At 26.9% G+C, this 19838-nt stretch overlaps 1 protein-coding gene across 8 annotated transcripts in view; it reads right to left on the reverse strand.

Moving 5' to 3' along the window:
• Positions 1-447: 447 nt before the first annotated feature.
• LOC107439113 (kinesin-like protein KIF23) overlaps positions 448-19838 on the reverse strand; it is a 43558-nt gene continuing 24167 nt past the window's right edge. For 3 of the 8 annotated variants that reach the window (XM_071181366.1, XM_043039976.2, XM_043039977.2), the window contains 10 exons: positions 19418-19567; positions 17329-17439; positions 16807-17059; positions 14911-15002; positions 12664-13035; positions 10108-10201; positions 8726-8871; positions 6495-6592; positions 4131-4176; positions 844-2205 (listed from right to left, as the gene is read on the reverse strand). In XM_071181366.1, the coding sequence (XP_071037467.1) occupies positions 2119-2205; positions 4131-4176; positions 6495-6592; positions 8726-8871; positions 10108-10201; positions 12664-13035; positions 14911-15002; positions 16807-17059; positions 17329-17439; positions 19418-19567 (1449 nt within the window). In that variant the 3' untranslated portion in view covers positions 844-2118. Of the gene's footprint in view, positions 2206-4130; positions 4177-6494; positions 6593-8725; positions 8872-10107; positions 10202-12663; positions 13036-14910; positions 15003-16806; positions 17060-17328; positions 17440-19417; positions 19568-19838 lie in introns of all 8 variants that reach the window. The other 5 variants (XM_071181369.1, XM_071181368.1, XM_071181370.1 and 2 more) reach the window with 5 other exon arrangements.

Here is a 19838-nt window from a genome sequence, read left to right on the forward strand (position 1 = left end):
TTTTCTTCAATATGTGTCAAAGCTGTGTGTTCAATTCAGTCAAAGAATATGAAGCAGTATTTCATAGTACTGAAATTTTAATTAAGCAATGGGAAAAATGCAATTGATTACTCATTATCATAAGTTTGGTTACAATTGTAATGGTGATTATAATTAATTCAAGAATACAATACATCTATAACATATACATACAATACATCTATAATTCAAGAATATAATAATCTATAACTAACTATATGCAATATCTAATACATCTATAAGCTATTGCTATGTTCAAGTTAAATTAAATTTTAATTGGTATTCCTTTCAATGTAAAATATAGTTTGATCTTAGACTAAATGTTTTCCATTAGAAATGTAAGCATTTTAAACTGTAAATAATGTAATTAGAATAATAAAAGATTTATATTAACTAATAAAAGACAATCACTTGAATGAAAGACAAAAAAGATATTTGAATTAATCAAATTTATTCAATATAATTTAGTAGTACATGCAAAATAAAACATTTCAAAATAGTCTTAATTAATAGCGATAAAGAGAAGCATTTCAAAAATTTCCAGTATAATTTACACACAAATTTAAAAAAAAAAAATTTTTGATTGAATTTACAATTACAAGAATTTTAAACTAGAAAAATATCGAATCTCTTCCTCTCAAAGTCATCTAGTCTTCTTCTTTCTGGAATAAATTTGATACAGAGTAAACATATCAAATGCGTAATAAACTAAAGTGTTAGTGTGTAACTGTGGATGAAAAATAAATCAACGTGGAGCTGCAAAACACGGTGAGTTCTTAAGAAAAAAGTAGATACTTTTTTTTCTCTTTTCCAAAGCTGCAAAGCTTTTTTTTTTGTTTTTTTTTGCAAATTTCATTAAATTAACTTTATATATATACATAAAACATTTTTAATGTATGAAAAATGCAGATCAAAAAGTAAAAATAAGAGAAAAAAAACTTCTATAGCTTGAACTACCATTACCCTTATATAAAAGAAGCTCTAAGTGCTCAATATTTAGTTTGACGTTAAAATTATTTACGTTAATCATGAAATTTTAAGTATAATATGAGTTTGATGTTATATAGGTAAAAATAAAATCTTGATATGAGTTTGATGTTATATGAGTTTGATGTTATTATAGGTAAAAATAAAATCTTTTACATGCTCCTTAGACGTAGCAGTCATAAAGACAGTACATAAAAGGAAATTCATTCAATGCTATAAGTTGTCATAGCAATAATTTAAAATTGTATACCTTTCACTGTTCCCAATGTATATCCTAATAATTCATGTTACCAGTTTCAAAGGATGGGGATATTCCTTAATGCCAATAGAAGTTGTTGGATATAAAAGAAGCTAAAAGCTATATGAGTAAAAAGCAAATGGAGCAACGATGCCATAGCCTCTCACAAAAAAGTGATGGTAAAGACACAGTTCCTAGTAGAATACTGTGGTCAAGCTTCACTCGCTACAGTTAGTGAGCGAGTAGATGATTACTTTAATCCACCTGCGTAGGGACTGAGGGTCTAAGGTATCAGTCTTCATTACAGTGTTCTGCCTTAAAGTGCTTGACTTTGCACTTAGATCACCAGATGGCTACCAGAGTGGGGGAGCGACCACTTCTGCAGAGGATCAGAACTGTGATGGCATGTCTTAGTAACATCCTAGGGTAGGTTTCCCTGAATACTGCCAATAGCCCATTGTGCAGTTCTAGTGTGATGTAAATAAAGTACCGACCTATGAACAACTTTCTTTCTAGCAGATTTATCACCGTCTATATGTGTATTCAACTTTTACCATGAATGTGACACAGTAGTTTGCAGTGGCAGTTGTGAATGCTGCTAGTAGTTTATTGGTACTTTTGTCTTCAAAGCAATGCTTCTAAAGCATCACCTAACCTTTCCCAATTCAGCTAGAACTGGATCAACAGACATATTTAAACAGCAAACTGATTGGTTTATTTACAGCAACAGTTTGGTTCATTTAATATATTAATAAGAATTTTATTAATTAAGCAATAGTCAAAGAACCCCCAATTAAAATTTAGAATAGTAGCAGTACCAAAGGTTTTAGAACCATGCTTTTAATTCTTATCTGAATCATGTATTTATTAGAGTATTAAATTACATAATTACAAAAATATTGTTTTGAAGACTTACATGTTCTTTTCGTTTTATATCCGTGACACTCCAATGATATCTTACACTGAAAAGGGTATATAATAGTATAAAAATGCATATTTATAAAAATTAACATGAAAAACTAATTATTAAAATGTAATGATAAAACTCGAAATTGTATAATTACTGATAATTAAGTCATTCAAATCAATTTTTTTTCCTTTTAGTTCTATGAAATAGTTTAATTATTTTAAATGCAGCAAAATTACCATGCATTGACATAATTGTCGTAAAAATATTGTCAAATCATCAATAAATAGTGTTGTGTTTTTATATCTATACATCATTTTATTGTTTCTTTACATCCAAAGGAATCTTTTTCACAGATTTATTTTCTTCAGAACAAAATAGACTCCATGATGCCAAGATAGCACAGAAATCTTTCTTTTTTATTTGTTAATTTTAGTTGAATTAGCGTACATTGAACACATAATGCTGATTTATTTAGTATGGTATTGTACAGCTTATTTGGTTTTGTGTATTTAAAACTACATTCCTCCAATCAGACAAAGAAATATGCTTTATTTTGCATAAAATATGTATATATTTAAGTATAATATTAAGAAGCTAAGTGAGAGTAAATAATTTTAAATAACACTTTTCAAAAACTACAAATTTTAAGCTAGGCACATCATAGATGCTTATAACACAAACATTTATGAATGAACATAACATAATTTATATAAAAAAAACATGAAGCAAAGTCTAACATTTCAACATTTGCATTTATAAAGAATTTTGTGCTACATAGATTATTTCCTATTTTATGAAACTTACCTACTAAACATGGCAATCTAAATCTAGATTAGTATTAATATAGTCAAAACTGCACCTTACAGTTAACTCTCTCAGCATAAACCAGTGGGTAAAATTGCACAAGAAAATTTCCCTGCTATGCACTACTTTCAAATTAGATGCAGAAAAGTTGCAGCTAAATGTTCCGAAAAAACTGGCATTGATGCTCAATTGGAAAAGTTACTTCATTAAACAAGATAGTAACTTAATGTAAAAGCACATAGATTTACTAAAATGTGACACCAAACGTAATTTTATTTAAACAAGATAGAATTTACCTATCAAGGAGATTTAAAATACAACATTTGTTTAAATATAACAAATATTAATTTGATATTCCCTGTCGACCACTCTAATAATCAAACATCTGCAAAATATTCAATGTCAGTGCATATTAAAAATCCTCCTCCCAGTTCACTTGTGCAGCTTTGTTCCCTTGATCTGACATCCTTCATTTCCTACTTTCTTGCTTTCATGGAAAGTTTCAATCGTCTACTCGTTACTTTTATTTTCCTTATCATCAAAGAAATCTTCAAAATCCTTACATTTTGCTTTATATAATAATTTTGTTTATAATGTGCTACATAAACTATTGTCTGTTTTGTTACAATGTGTTTGAAAAACTATTAACTGTGAACAGTTCATTGTTTTTTCTCAATTACACATTGCCTTCAATATAATTTTCACAGTTTGTTTACGCCTTTAAAGTTAAATCAATTTATGGAGAATTATAATAATTAGAATTGCATTCACACCAATCTTTTAATTAATATATATATATATGTGTGTGTATATATATATATATATGTGTGTGTGTGTGTATATGTATNTATATATATATATATTGTTCAAGAAATGATGCAGATTTAAAAAAATAATAAATTAAAGCATGCATTAGGTGCTCTAACACCAACGATAGGTAACATTTATTATTAAATTAAATTGATGCTTTTCAAATTTGTAACCAATTTTTTTACTCAGATCTCATACAGTTAATGAGTAAAAAGCACTAACCGTACATCTAGATAATATAAAGTGTTGGAGTTACTTTCATGCATTAGAACAAGATCAAAACTGTAGCTTTATCTTTTTAAAGGTTATTTTACTATGTCTTAACTTATATATTAAAAAATAATAATAGTAAATCAGACTTACTCTTTCTTCAATTTCATTTAGAGGAATACTTTCTCCGCTTCTTTTTCTAAAATTATTATTTTTGTATAAACAATTAATATTTTTTGCATAAATAACTATTATTATTTTAAAAAATTTCAAGCTGATATTAAGGCTGGAAGTTACAGAATCAAACACTATTTAGCCTTCAAGCATTGCACAAAACAAGAAAATAACTTTTGATCTAATGATCGGATTTTTAAATATTAAGATCCAATTTTAATATTTAAAAATACAATGGAACAAGACAGTAACTTAGCATGAATAAATAAATTGTGCGGGATCATATTATATATTATAAAACAAGCACAAAAATAAAATTTTTCTGAATGAACATGAATTTTTTTTTATTTTATAGGTTTTGTCAATCGTCAAAATATAAGCTCAGGGGATAGAGCGCTCGCCTCCCAAAGAGGTGGAACTGGGTTCGAATCCCGGCAATGGCTGGTTGATTCGAATCACACACTTGGCTTGCACCGACCACAGTGTAGACGTAAAATACCTTAATGGTAGATGGATTATGGGTTAGAGTCCCCTTGCCGTCAGGCTAACCGTGGGAGGTTTTCGTTGTTTTCCTCCCCATGTAATGCAAATGCAGGTTAGTTCCATCAAAAAAAGTCATCCACGAAGGCAAATTTCTCCCAATACTTGATACAGGTGTTCTCTTGTCTTCTGGATTGGGTTCAAAGATACGGAGTTGAACATTCGAAGTCTAAAACCTAAAAAATTGGGTTCAACAACAGTTATAAAATAACAAAATTATCAAAATATGGGTGTGTGGGGAACCTCGCTCTAGAAAATATGGTCACAATGATATAGTCAAGACAGTAGTTGAAAGCTTGAACACCTTAGCATTAGTTTTTTTTTTTTTTTTTTGCATGCCTCACTATGTCAAAAATCAAAGTGATTAAAAAAATTTTTAACTTTCATATCTCCATACATACAGCTCATTTTGCTGTAGATATTGCCAGGTAAAAAATAATTTTTAAGAGTTACTTATTGATTTTTTATAACTAAATTCATTAAAGAATTTTTTTTTATTTGTAAATTATGAAAATTTTAACTTTAACTATTATACGATTAATTAATTTCAAATTGTAAAATTTGACATTTTTGATATTTTATTACTCAGAAACAATCTAGCCAATTTTGCTCAAAATTGTTCTTTTTTTTCTCATTTAAAATTAAACAGTTTAGAATGAAGTAAACATATACTTATTAATTAAAAAAAATTTGACAATCATCAAATTAAACTATAAGAATCAATAATTTTTAAAAAAATATTTCTTTTGAAATTATCTTTGTATAAACAATCTCATATTCATCAGCAAAAATGTCTTAGTTCACTCAAACAGCTTCAGAGGTAAAAAGACATAGGTAAAAAGTGAAATTATTATCAAGGACATTTTGAGGAGCTTTTGACTGCTATCCAGATTAAACTAATTTACATATTTCCTGGATTACAACTACTCCCCATACTCCATATTTTGAGGATTAAGAACAATTGAATCTGTTATAAAAATGGTTTTTCTAATGATCATTTAGAGAAAGCATGTTCTTGTATCTGATTTCTTAACTTAAAATATTATCTGCACAAACTATTTAACATATGATAGTTTTCACAAATATACACTTTTCAATTTTCAGGTAAGATCTTATTCAAATATCTAATTTATAAGTCATAACTATTAATTGTAGTGCAATTTTTAATATGCAGATCATACTTTTTAATACACATAATTTTTATAAGCTTAAAAATTTTAAAAATAATGTAACCTGGATTCAATGTTGTTACAATAAAAATTATAACATTATTTTTTAAGGTACAAAAAAAAGGGAAATAAAGAAATTAAAAGTTAAAGAATGAATTGAGGTATTGAAATTTATCTTTGAAACTTAGTGACAACTTTAACATATTTCCTATATATTTCTACTACAAATATTTATTTTTCTTGCAGTTTACTTGTTAAACGAATATGAATAAATCATTTTTTTAAAAAAACTATTAATTCCTGGCAAATATACACTTTATTGTATATTTGTAAATAAACTGTTACCATGTTTTAGATACTTAGCCCAAAACATTGCTTACAATGTCTTTATAAATATTATTGATAATTATAGTTAGCTTTGAAGAAATTAAATTTTTAAAACAACAAAATAAAGATACAATTGAAAATTCATTTTATGTTTTATTTCATACAAGTCACTTTAATAAAAGTGATTTAATAAGTATTAAAACTAACTTCAGCATCAACTTAAAAAGTACCCAAAGGAGACCTTAAAACTTATTTCATCGCTCCAATAATCATTTATAATGAAAACAAAATTTAAAAATAAACTAACTTTAAATAACTGTCATTAAATGATGATACAAGACAAACTTTCTCAACATCTGTGAAAATCACTTGAGCTCCTCCACTGAGAGATTTAATGATGTCACCCTAATATAAGAAATTTTCATAAAACAACAAATGAAATTTACATCAAAAAAACACTGTAAATTTTAACAACAAAATATGTACTTAAATTAAAAAATTATATATATATATATGTATGTATGTTACCGTGAATGACCGAAATCAGGACTATGTCGACTTTCACCGTTGAATGTCAAGAATTACATTAGTTTGAATATTTGTGAATGTCCGAAATATTTGTTATATCCGAATTGATATTAATTTATTCGTTGATATTAGTATATTTATTCGATATTTTAATATCTGCTGTGGATAGATTAGGAGAAACATTAGTGTTCAGAGTATTGATTACATTTACCACAGGGACTATGTGATTGTCAACATTCACAGGTGGAAGTCAACAACCACCAATTTCGGTCATTTACAGTAACATATATTTATTACATATCAGTAAATTTAAAGGAATCAATATTTCAGAAAAAGCTGAAAAAATGACTTTTAAAACTTTTAACAAATTCTCTTTAAGTATTTAATGTTTTTACAAAATTGGATGTAATTATTGAAATATAAAGAGAATTTTAAAAAATATTTTACCAGTGAGTTATTCTAAAGCTATGTGCAAATGATTAAAGCTAATAATGAAGTTCAAGTTGTTTTATCTTCAGGCAGAATTTTTGCTGAAATAAATTGCTATAATCATCGTAGCAATTTGTTTGAGACTGATATCGATCAAATTGCTACAATGGTATAATTGAAACACAAATAGGAATTTGTTTTTATTAATTTTTCCCCCATTCAGTGAAGCTGCAAGACTTGTATTTTTTTATTACAGTAGGGAACCGATTATCCGGAATGATCAGGACCATCGCTATTCCGGATAACTGATTTTTCCGGTTTTCTGAATCGCTACAAAAAGCCGTTTTTTTATTGTTAAACCCAACTAAAAAAAAAANCATCAGTGTTCAGAATATTGATTAAATGCATACCAGGTAGTGTGGCCCTTAGACCTACTATATTTCGGACATTTACCACAGGAACTCTGTGATCGTCAACATTCACCGGTGGAAGTCAACAACCACCAATTTCGGTCATTTACAGTAACATATGTATATTACATATCAGTAAATTTAAAGGAATCAATATTTCAGAAAAAGCTGAAATATTGACTTTTAAAATTTTTAACAAGTATTAATACTTCTTTAAGTATTTAATGTTTTTACAAAATTGTATGTAATTATTGAAATATAGATAGAATTTTAAAAAATATTTTAGCAGTGAGTTATTCTAAAGCTATGTGTAACTGATTTAAGCTAATAATGAGCCTGCTAGTTGAAACCGAGCAAATTTAAGGCAGAGTGAGAGATTCTTGTTTTTCAGTGGCGCCATCTATGGCCAAGAATTCGACTTCTGCCACATCATACATCACACCTGTTTATAAGGCGGACCCATTCATACATCCATTCATTCATCCACAGATTGTAATTTTGACCTGAATCAGAGAATGATCTATCTCCAATACCCCCAGAGGAATTGATTTGTTATGGGAACATGGAGGACTTTGCGACTCGACAGAATTTTAATGTGCCTCAGTCACCAACTACACGGGGAGTCATCACCTGGCGGGGTTTGAACCCACGAACTCTTGGACATGGGCCCAGCGCCCTACCAACCAGGCCATCCCGGTCCTGGAAATTATGTAGTTTTCCTTATTTTCTCAAATAAATTGCTATAATCATGTTTGAGACTAATATCTATCAAATTGCTACAATGGTATAATCGAAACACAAATAGGAATTTACTGTTTTTATTAATTTTTTCCCCTATTCAGTGAAGCTGCAAGACTTGTATTTTTATTATATCATTTCGAAAACATTCATTAAGAATTTTTAATAAAAAGTAACCCCAAACAATTTTGCTTGTATAACTTCAAGATATGAAAAAATATCGAAATAAACTTGGAATGCACAATCTTTACTAAAGAAAAAAAAATTTATACATATTTTTTAAAGTAAAACAGAAACAAAGACTCTTTCAATTAAAACAACTAATAAAATATTTTGAAAGATAGTTTAGTTTTATAAATAGAAAACAGATAATGTAATTTCAGACATAAATTAGAAAGTGAATTCCAAAATTTTCAAAGAAAACGAAAATTACTTTGTATATTTGTGTCTCAATTTCTCCATTTGAATCTAGCTCTTGATGTTGAAGAATATATTTAGAGGCAGTACCTTTAATCAAATCTTTGAATTTTAATCTCCAAACAGACATCTTTTTCTCTATTTTTGGCTCCAGGGCTGCATCTAAACACAATGAGAAAAACTGTTAGCAAGGCATGAAAATTATAATGAAGACGAAAGTTTTTGATTCGCTCCATTAGTTTTGGAGATGAGGATACCTCAAATGGGAAATTAACATAAGCCTTTTGATGCAGATAGGACACTGGTGTCCCTTTTACATATTTTTCTGACTGTTTAATAAGCAAAAACATATTTCGATATTTTTTAATCATAAAGAACAGTCTAATAGTTACTAAAAAAATTAATGGTTAAGATTATCGGAATTATTTTTGTACCAAAATATAAAACCCACAAAAAGTTCAATATTTTTCTTTTCATTCATATTAAAAAAATTATCAATAATTGATTTTGTAAATTTCAGAAATTTCAATGATGAATAACTATTTCACTCAGATCTAAATAACAAGAGATAAGTCAAAGTTTAAAAAATATATTGTTTGGTAGTGATACTTTTAAAGCTGAAAAAAAACAACACAGGTGTTTTATGCTGTATTTTATAATCATAAATTATTAAAATTCTAAATGTAATAATTTTCACTTATTTTGACCTAAATTAATACAAAATAATAAAAATAGTATGAAAAATATATTTAATAAAAACTCCGCATCAAGGGGTTAAGGGGCTCAAACTCTTGACCGCAGTCCTGCCTAAACTATGGGACCACAATTTCCAGTTTGCAGTTATCCATCCACATGTTTTAAGGGTCAAAAATTCAAATCTGTCGTAAAAATTCGTTAATATTGTCAAATATCAATTTGTTAAACAATGTCAGCACTAATTAATAAGCATAATTAAGGTTAGGTCCTTGAGTCATTAAGATTAAGTCTTAGTACATAAAATTCTGATCATAGATAAAAATTTATTAAGATGTTTGCTTTTCAAATATGCACAGTTATAAAGAATAAGTTTGTATTGTTTAAATTTAACCTTGGAATTTTTTGAAGATATTAATTGAATGTTTAAAAAATCAGTTTTTTTACATATAAAAAAATTATTCAGTATAAAAGTGAATTTCATTAGTGATGTTTTTTTTAAACCGTATCATAATTTTGAACGTATAAGTGCAATTTATAAGTTTTCTTTTTTTGCATGTTTAAATCTGCTCTCAGTTTTGTATTAGTTCTTAATAGTAGCTCTGAATAAAGTAAAATAATTTGTGCATTCTGAGTATATTAGCAAACGATAATTTTATAATGTATCTTAACTAAACAACAAGAATAAAGTAAATGCAATTTTACTTATTTGAAGGTTTCCAAGAGGTTTATGTTCAATCCACAATTCTTGACCATTGAATTCATTTCTTTTGTCTTTGATATTTTCAATTACTCCCCCCTAAAATTAAAGAATAAAAAAAAAATCTTAGACATAATTCCAAAATTGAAAATTAAATTCAGTTATATTTTCAAACTACATAGTTATAGGCCTGAAAACATCACAGAAAAATAAAACAAAATAAAATTTATACGTCCATCCTTAACTCATTCAGCAAAGCACGCTTTTTTGGAAAATGAACTAAAAATGTTCTCTTTTTCCAAGGAAGCGATTTCATTTAAGTTTATGGGTAGCAAGACTAATGCTGTGAGAAATAATAAGTTGAGTTTTAATCAATGAAAATCTGCAATAGTGAAAATGCGCTAATTAGCAAATTATCTGTTCAAAGTTTCCTTTCCACTTAATGGGTATAACTGATGTTAAAGTAAACAATATTGTAAGAGTTTTATATTGCATATAAAATATAATTTTACCTACAGATATTTGAATTTCTTCCCACAGATTTTATATTTCGTACAGCAAAAGTGATTGTTAGCGCTAAAGAAATTTTCTAAAAGTATATGATGAAAGTATGAAAGCATGAAATGAAGACGAGAAAATACAGAAATCAGAGATTACTAGAGAATATGAAATAAAATTATGAAAGAGAAAAAAATATTTGACACTCCAGAACTTTCTTGAATTTGTGCACATTTATTTGCTTTCTGGCCAATTGTTTTACTTTTATCAGGAAATTCTTAACTGTGAGGCATGGTTTTTCAAAAGGGAAAACATAAATAAATAAAAAGTTACATGTAATGAACAGATAACCCAATGTCGAGAGGCAAAACATTAAGACATTTTTTCGAATCATACATATTTTTATAACATATTTTTCCTCCCTCTTGCCTTAAATTTTATTTTATTTTACTATTGGCATTGATCAGCAAATCCAATTCTGAGGTTGATTATCAATGTTCAACTTCGGAGCATTGTAATTTTGAACCCAACTAAGAAAACAAGAAAACTCTTGGATCAAGTATTGGGACAAACTAGCTTTTGTGGAGGAATTTTTGATGGAACTTACTCATATTTGCGTTACATGGAGAAAGAAATTACGGAAATCTTTTACAGTTATCTTGATGGCAAGGGGATTCTAACCCCTGATTTATCTACCACTGAGGATATTTTTATGTCAGCACTGTGGCCGGTGTGAACCATGCGCAGAATTCATATCAAACAGTAACTGCTATGATTCAAATCTGGTTTATCTCATTAGAAGGCAAACGTTCTATCGCCTGAGCCACGGCTGCTCTCTTGCAATATATTGCATAGAACACACTTTTAGAGTAAAGTAAAAGCTAAGCATTGCCGTAATTGCTCACTTACATTTTTTTGCAAAGACATTAATTATCGTAAAATTACATTCATTATTATTGATACACAAAAATTTTAAGTAAAATGAGAAATTTTAATTGTCTACATCTAATTAGATTAGTTAAGTTTTGTTGCATGCAAGAAGGAAAATTTTGCATTGCACAAAGGAAAAAAAATACAGATTAATTTTTTCACAGAGGGAATAAAATGAAATTTAAAATTCTAGAGTTTGAAAATTGTATCTAGTCATTATTTATATAATAATATCATTATAATATTACATATATATACATATATCATGATTAAATCCCAGGTTGTTGATTAATTATTTAACTTAAATTTGCTTATGCTTTAATAAAGATCCGAATGCAAATCTTAGTCTAACAATTTCTGCTGCATTTGTGAACCTGTTAAATATTAGCCAGTCACATTATCAATATGTTGGAATCAACAAAACTGGTGATAACAATTGTTTACAACACTGACACCTTGGTCTTGAAATAAATAATAAGACCCATACATTTATATAGTGCATTAATCAGAGTTTCATAAATTGCTGCAAAAAAATCTCTGTAAATATTATAATACAATCAATGCACCCAATATGATTCACTATGATATTGGTAAATACAAAATTTCCCATGAGCGGGCATTTGTTCGAAATTACTTAGTATTTCAGCAGCATGTTTTAGTAACACAAATTTACAGAAAGCGCAAGTAACTTAAAGACAAAAATAATTAAAAGAAAATAATAAAATTCAGCTCTTCTGAGTTTCAAAAAAATTATATAACTTAATAACAACAAAGATAACTAAAAACATTTCTGATTAAATTTGGTTTCAATAATAACTAGAAAATATACTCCAGTAGCTTTTCTTTTGAATTCCAGCCGTCATATTAAAAATTGTATATTTTGATTTTTTTTTTCTTCTGCTAGGCTTTAGAATTTTATGAGAAAATTTTCAAGCACCTCTCAATTGAATTGAGAATTAAAATTTACAAGGAACCTATTAAGAGTAAGAACAAATAATACATAGAAATAAACTTATAGTGTTAATGTTTCAATTGAACTGAAAACCTGACAAGCAAAACCTTTTTTTATTTAAGAAAAATCTTTTAAAAGTTTATTGAAATTCTTGCAAAAATAATAAAAACAAAATCATTACTTTTGTACAAAATCTGAGTGGTTTTATGACAACCTTGTTAAGTTTAGATTGCTTAGGTTGTTCACTTTTCATTCGATATACAAATGGAAGGTTAGATATTTCTTTCACTTCAGTTTTATTTGAAGAAGCAGGGTTAGAGAAGGTTTCTTTTTTAACTGAAAACACAGAGATGTTTTGCTGCTTGGCAGGAAGAGCATCGTTTAATTTTGATCCACACACAGAAGTTTCACTTTTTCTCTCACTCTCTGGGCAAATGGAAGGTAACTTCTCCTCTAATCTCGGAACAGATTGTTGTTCCTTTCTTGAGATACAAGATGCACTTTCTGAACATAAGTTTAATGATTTGTCAAAGAATTCTGCTTGAGTAGAACACTTGAAATAAAGAGGAATGAAAAAGTATTATTATTTATAATACTGCTATTAAAAAGAGCTTAGTAATCACTTAATAGATTTAGAAAAATGAGCAAAGTATTTAAAAACTATTATTTCTCTATGGATGGTTAATATAGTGCAAAATTAAAAAATTTACTACAAGTCAGTTACAACATTTTTAACAGGAGTTACTTTTTAAAACGTGATCATTTTTTCATAAGTTAAAAATTTTAAAAAAAAAACTGTTAACAATAATAATGTAAGGCATTTTTTGAAAAATAAGGAAATTATTACAAAGTTCATTCCTAAAGGAAAGAAAATTTTAAAAAACAAGTATGAAATAAAGTGATTTTGAGAATATTATAAAATACCCATTCAAATATTTATTATAAAAATAATAAGGATAACAGGGTTTTCCTTTAAACAACGGATAAGGCTAAATGCATGTGCTGTAAGAATTTAAAAAAATTAAGAGGTTTCAGGGTTACTTTTTCCAATTAATTTTTATGCCAAAATCTAGAATTTATGCTATAATTAAAATTTTAAAGAGGTGTATTTTTCTTAGTCCATTGCCGAGTTCTACCACTGAAGAAAAGTTTTTCAACAATTAGAATGATATTGAGAAAATCAAAATAATTTCATATTGAAACAATTTGATGTAAAAAAATGCTTTGAAATAAAGGTATAGTGCAAATGTTTCAATTAAACTGAAACCCGACAGGCAAAACTTTCTTTTCATTTGTTTTTTTTTATGAAAAATATAAAAGCTTATTGAAATTCTTGTTAAGTTTAGATTGTTTAGATTGTCCACTTCTCATTTGATATACAAATGGAAGGTTTGATACTTCTTTAACTTTATCTCTGTTTTATTTGAAGAAACAATGTTCTAGAAGTTTTCTTTTTAACTGAAAACACAGAGGAATTTTGCTGTTTGGCAAGAATGGAATCCTGTAATCTTGATCCACACACAGAAGTTAAACTTTCTCTCTCACTCTGTGGACAATTAGAAGAAAACTTCTCCAATCTCAGAACAGATTGTTGTTCTTTTCCTGAGATACAAGACACACTTTCAGAATCTAAGTTTAATAATTTGTCAAAGAATTCTGCTTGAGTAGAAAACTTGAGTTGAAGAGGAATAAAAAAGATTTTTAATAAATATTCTTTTGCCAATTATTACATTCATTCATCCTTTAACATATCTTGATTTTGTGTTTGGCATAACATTAGGTATATGTAATTTGAAAAAAATCTATGAATTGCTAATAAAATATTCTAGAATATTGCTTCTGTTTACTCCTGTCTTGTAAAAATAACATTGGCAGGGGGATATAACAGAAGCTTTATTTTAAGACTTGTTTTGGTTTTAGGAAGCTTGTTGTTTACACTCTGTTAACTATCGACAATGCCAATTTTGTCAAAATCAGTTTCTATTCAACAATGTTTTTTTTTTAAACATCAAACCCTACTAGAGGTCTTAACTTACTAAACTGGCATTAATATTTCAATAATCACTAGTATGTTAAATAAGACAATTAAGTTAATATTTTTAATGTAATACTTGAAAAATTGTATATAATTAAAATACGGAAGGAAATAAAAAGTGATTTTTTTTTTTAAACTTGAGTTTTTTTTAGTTTTAGAGTTGTTTTTTCACTTTCCCCGAACCCTGTCCAAAAAAATTTGCTACATCCTTACAGCATAATTTTAAAAAAATATTTGACGCAATTTTGTTTTACAAATATTTTAATTTCAAAATAATATTTATAATTTAAAGGCCCCTGATTATGATAAATATACTTAAAAAATTACATTTTCTAAAATGAATTATATCTAATTATTGCTATATTTTACATTGATGCAAACAAATAAACTAACCATGCCAGAAGACTTAGAAGCATCAATCCCTGAACCAGAATAACAATCATTGTTAAATTTCATTTTGTTCTTTTTTCCTTCTTGAGGGAATTCTATAGAAATTTCACAAATATTTTTATTATAAAGAGTAAAATATTATTTAAAGTGTGATCAAAAGAGTCATATCTACTGTTTTTGACAGGTTAAAGCCTGACTATATATATAGACTATATATATATATATATACTATACATATATATACTATACTGACTATATATATACTATATATAGGTAGGACAGCATTCCAGAACCTCTCTAGTTGAAAACTAGTCAGATTGAAAACATAAGATATAAACACATTTTAGATGTTCCTAAAAATGGTTAATTAAATAAGTTGAGTTCTAAAAAGCATAATTCATTGAATCAATTAACTGATTTTAACCAAGATTTTAGACTTTATATATCTAGATAAATAGTTTTTAGGTCATGTTTTTATAAATGTATTAATAAAATGTTTTAGGTGAATAGTTATTACAAAATTATATGCAAAGACAAATCACTTTTCTTCGATTTTATTAAGCCTTCCAATGTTTTGACGATTTATGATCTTTGTTTTGATAAATGGTTTTGCAAAATGTTTTTCTTTATTAGATATGATTACAAACAATGTTATTACATTATATACAAACACTGCTATTTATGAGGCATGAATAAATGTGAGTACTCATAGAACAAATTACAAAAGGACAGAATTCAGTAAGTCCTCTTTTTAAGCATTAAAGTATGATTAATGAGCTTCTGCTAGTTATCAAATAATAAGTTTTAATAATAAGTATCAATAATAATAAGTTTATCAAATAATAAGTAATAAAGTATTAGTTTTTAAAAATACATCACTACCAAAGCAATGAATGACAAGTTTATAGTTTCAATCATTTATCTAAAAACATAGTTAACTAAGTAGGAAAAAAAAAAATTTTGAATAAAGTAAAACACATTAATAGATTTGGATGTAACAATCCAAACCTTGTCCCCTATTTTCATTTATTTATTTTTTTATTTATTTATTTTTGCAAATTCCTATTACATTTCCGCCAAATTTTATTCTTTCGCAGGAGAATGTTTCTACATGCTAGTACAAAGTCATATAAATTAAATTTGCAGGCAAATATATTTTTGACTTTGGTACAACTTAAACACGCCTTTGTACAAATACCATATCTTTTTGCACATGTTTAATTTATTTACATGTAGTGGAGGTCAAAATAATTTTAAAAATCTAAAATTAAGTATAAAAACAAAAACTTTTCTATCAATCTAAATATGAAAATAAAATCTTACAGAAGATCTCTAAAACAGTACAACTACTTACATACCTGCCAACCTCTATTTTTTAAAACGCAGAAACATAATAAGAAAATTACAGAAGAAATTTCTAAGAATGTAGAAGATCCTACACATTTTCAATTTTTATTCCTTGTTCAAAAAACCAACTATATTATCAATTATTGGAATATAGTGTTCATGAGAGAAATTTAGTGTTTTAACACAATCAGTTCAAATAAACTATAAGAAACTAAAAGAAAACTATAATCCTTTTTTGTACTATCATAGGCTTAAAATCTCATATTTTGCATTAATTAGTGATCAACAAAATTGATCACGCTAAAGCGCAGTGAAAATTCAAGATGCAATTGTCTGAGCAAGGCAGGAGAGCCTATCTTTACTTTTGAATATGTGTACATAAGTAGTTTTAAAAAGGTTCTAAATTTTGAAGTGCAATTTTAAAACGCAGAAGATTTGAATTTCAGTGCAGAAAAGTTGGCAGCTATGTACTTATAATTAAATACAAAAATTATCCAATCAGGACATGCATGACACAGGACTTCTAATGTTATTGTTTATTAAAATTCTCACCTGATACAGATTGTAATTTCATAAATTTTGTGTAAGTGATAGAATTCCCATAGAGAGAGTCTTTTCTTTTACTTTCAGTTACACTTGAAAAAGAGCTTTCAAATGATGTGGTGCTTGGCACAAAAAACATATTTATACTTCCACTGGTATCCAAGTCATCGGCATTTAAAAATTCTTGCAATTGTTTTAATTTTTCATCTGTTAAACACAATTTCCTTTTCAATTCTGTTTTAACAGCAGCATATCGTTTCTCCTGAAAAAATTTTAGAAAGACTACTATTCATAATTTAGGCATTTATAAAAAGTTTTGTTTATTGATTTAAGTAAAAAAGTAACTGAAGTGAATAATTTTCAAGATGTTAAGAGTGAAAATCTGTTAGGACTGTAAAATATGAGTCAACTTAATAATTATGAAGAATTCTTATAACTTCACATATTAAAAAAATAATTATTATTTTTAAAAATTCCAATATTTTTCAGAGATATTCATAAATGGTAAAAGAGAAATAATACTAATTTTACCATAGTTTTCTTTAATTTATTCTTTTCTTGAACAAATTTTTCATGCATTTTTCGTTTTGCTTCTTCAATTTCATGGCTTTGATCAATAAGTTGTTTGGTTTTGTAATCCAGCTAATTTAAAAACAAATAGATGAGAAATCAATTTATCAGAAAAATACAAAGAAAAACAACATAAATATGACTAACATAAACAAATAATAACATTGGGGAACAAATTTTTTGTTGTATTTATACAAATACTTGATCTTGTCTAATTTGGGTGTGGGAATTTCAAATCTAAAAGGAGCTACAGATTTATATTTATAATGAGATTTTCAGTTTAATTTTTGTCAAATGCACAAGTTTAAAAATATTATGTATAACAGGGGCATATCATATGCAATTTTAATTCTGATAATGTTACTTAACACCCCTAGAAGATTATGGCAATTTTTACATGAACCCTTGTTATGTATAAAGTTTCTTAACTTGTACATTTTGACAAAAAATAGACTAAAAATACAATTTTTTTAAAAGAAAAAAACTGTAGTTTGGGGAAAGATGCAGATTCAAAATCAACAACACAAAAGAATTGAAGATCTGTTGAAAAATCTGCTGAAACGAGAGAAAAAATTGTTTCACATTGCAATCTTAATCTTTAAGTATAACAAATTGAATACATATGAATTAATTTAAAAGATCTAATTTTTAAGTAATTAATGATTAAATATCATGTAACAAGAAAAATAGAATGTGTAGCAACATACAACTGACTAATAACATAAATAAATATAATCTAAATTTTTAAGCATATTACTTGAATACAATTGAGATAATTTTCTGAAGCACAGCATATAACTTTACTTTTTTCTCACTCATCAAAAACTCAACCAATCATAACGAAAACCATAATTAATAGATAATATAGCAGTTACAAAAATAAAGACAGACCATACAGCATTTATAAGCAATTTTATGCTTTATTTATTATCAATGACAAAATATGGTTCAAAGAATATTTGCAGATGAATTCAGAATCAAACATAGCTTGCTATAGTTAATTTTTTTTAAATAAAAATGTTAAAAAATGTATGCTGTCAAATATATTCAGTCAAGACTAAAAAATAGTGAAAAGACATACAGAAACTCTTAATAAAGGAAACTGTTTTAACGGGTAATTAATTATCTGAGTTATCTTTATTACGATAAATCAAACGATTAATTATGTGATTATAATCAAAATTAGTTTATCAAGTAAAAGAGAATAATAGGAAGAAATAGTAGTAAATTGTGATTCTAATATGTTTTTTACAAATTTGAAGTTGATTTATGTAAAATATAATAAACTATATTACCGATTATTTTCACTAAGGAGTAGTGAGAAATTGCAACTCTATTGGAGTGCCATATAAGAATGAGAAAATATTAAGAAAAGAAGAGAAATTCTTTAGGGAACCCTCTCCCCTATCATATCATTATAGGCATTGAATGTTTTCTAATTTTTGAATTTCTTTATTTTAATAAAACTCTTTTTCTCATATTTAAATAATCCTAGTCCCTCTTTAAATGAATAAATTAGTTAACTAATTTTTATTCAATCTTCAATAAATTTTGGAAATTTGTTATTTAATAAGGAGCTATATTTTTAACTTATTTTGTATATTACAAATGCTAATTTTTAATAAGCCTGTTTTCTGAAAGCTATGATCTGATTTTTCAAAAGATACTGAGAAGTTTTGATCTATCTAAGACTGCAGTAGAAAGAAACTTATCAAATTTTACTACAAGTACTACTATGATACCAACGTAAAACCAATTCACGAAATGTGTGAGTAGTTTAACAAATAAAATAATTTCTTTTATAATGAAGTATAGATCAGTTTTTAATGCATACATGAAATCTTAACTCTTCACTAACCAACCTAATAAAAACTGATTGCTTTCCTGCTTAACTTACTGTTTTTCTTTTTCTTCCAAATTTTTCAACAAAAAAATAGTATTCTAGAAGAGAATTTTTATGTAAATTGTCAAAACCAAATCCAACTGTAAAAAAAAGTTTTTAAGTAATGTGGCATAATTAAAATATAAAATAGGATAAAAAAAAACTAACTTCCATTTTAGCCTTTTCTGCTAGCTGCTGAAAGCCAAGATTTTGTCTGTTCAGATTTTCAATGGTCTGTTCAGCTAAAAATAGTTTCTGCTCAAGAGTTTGAACTTGATACTCACGACCTTTCACATCTTGTAGTAAAACTGCATTTTCCTATAAGAAAAAAATAAATAATTCATTATTTTGAATAACTTTTTCAAAAAAATCAATTAATTCAATTCTCAGCTCTCCATAAACTAATAACGCTATAATGGTGAAAAACTAAAATAAAGTTAGGATAGTCCTTTTTTTCACTAAAATAATTTAATGTAAAAACTGCAAGCTAATTAGTTAAAGCAGCATACAAGAGACTTTTTCTTCAGTGTAACATTAATACACTTCCCGAGATCTACAAGTCAGTCATTCTCAAATCATAGAACTCAAA

This window comes from Parasteatoda tepidariorum, chromosome 5 (genome assembly GCF_043381705.1).
Source record: "Parasteatoda tepidariorum isolate YZ-2023 chromosome 5, CAS_Ptep_4.0, whole genome shotgun sequence".
Taxonomy (NCBI): Eukaryota; Metazoa; Arthropoda; class Arachnida; order Araneae; family Theridiidae; genus Parasteatoda; species Parasteatoda tepidariorum.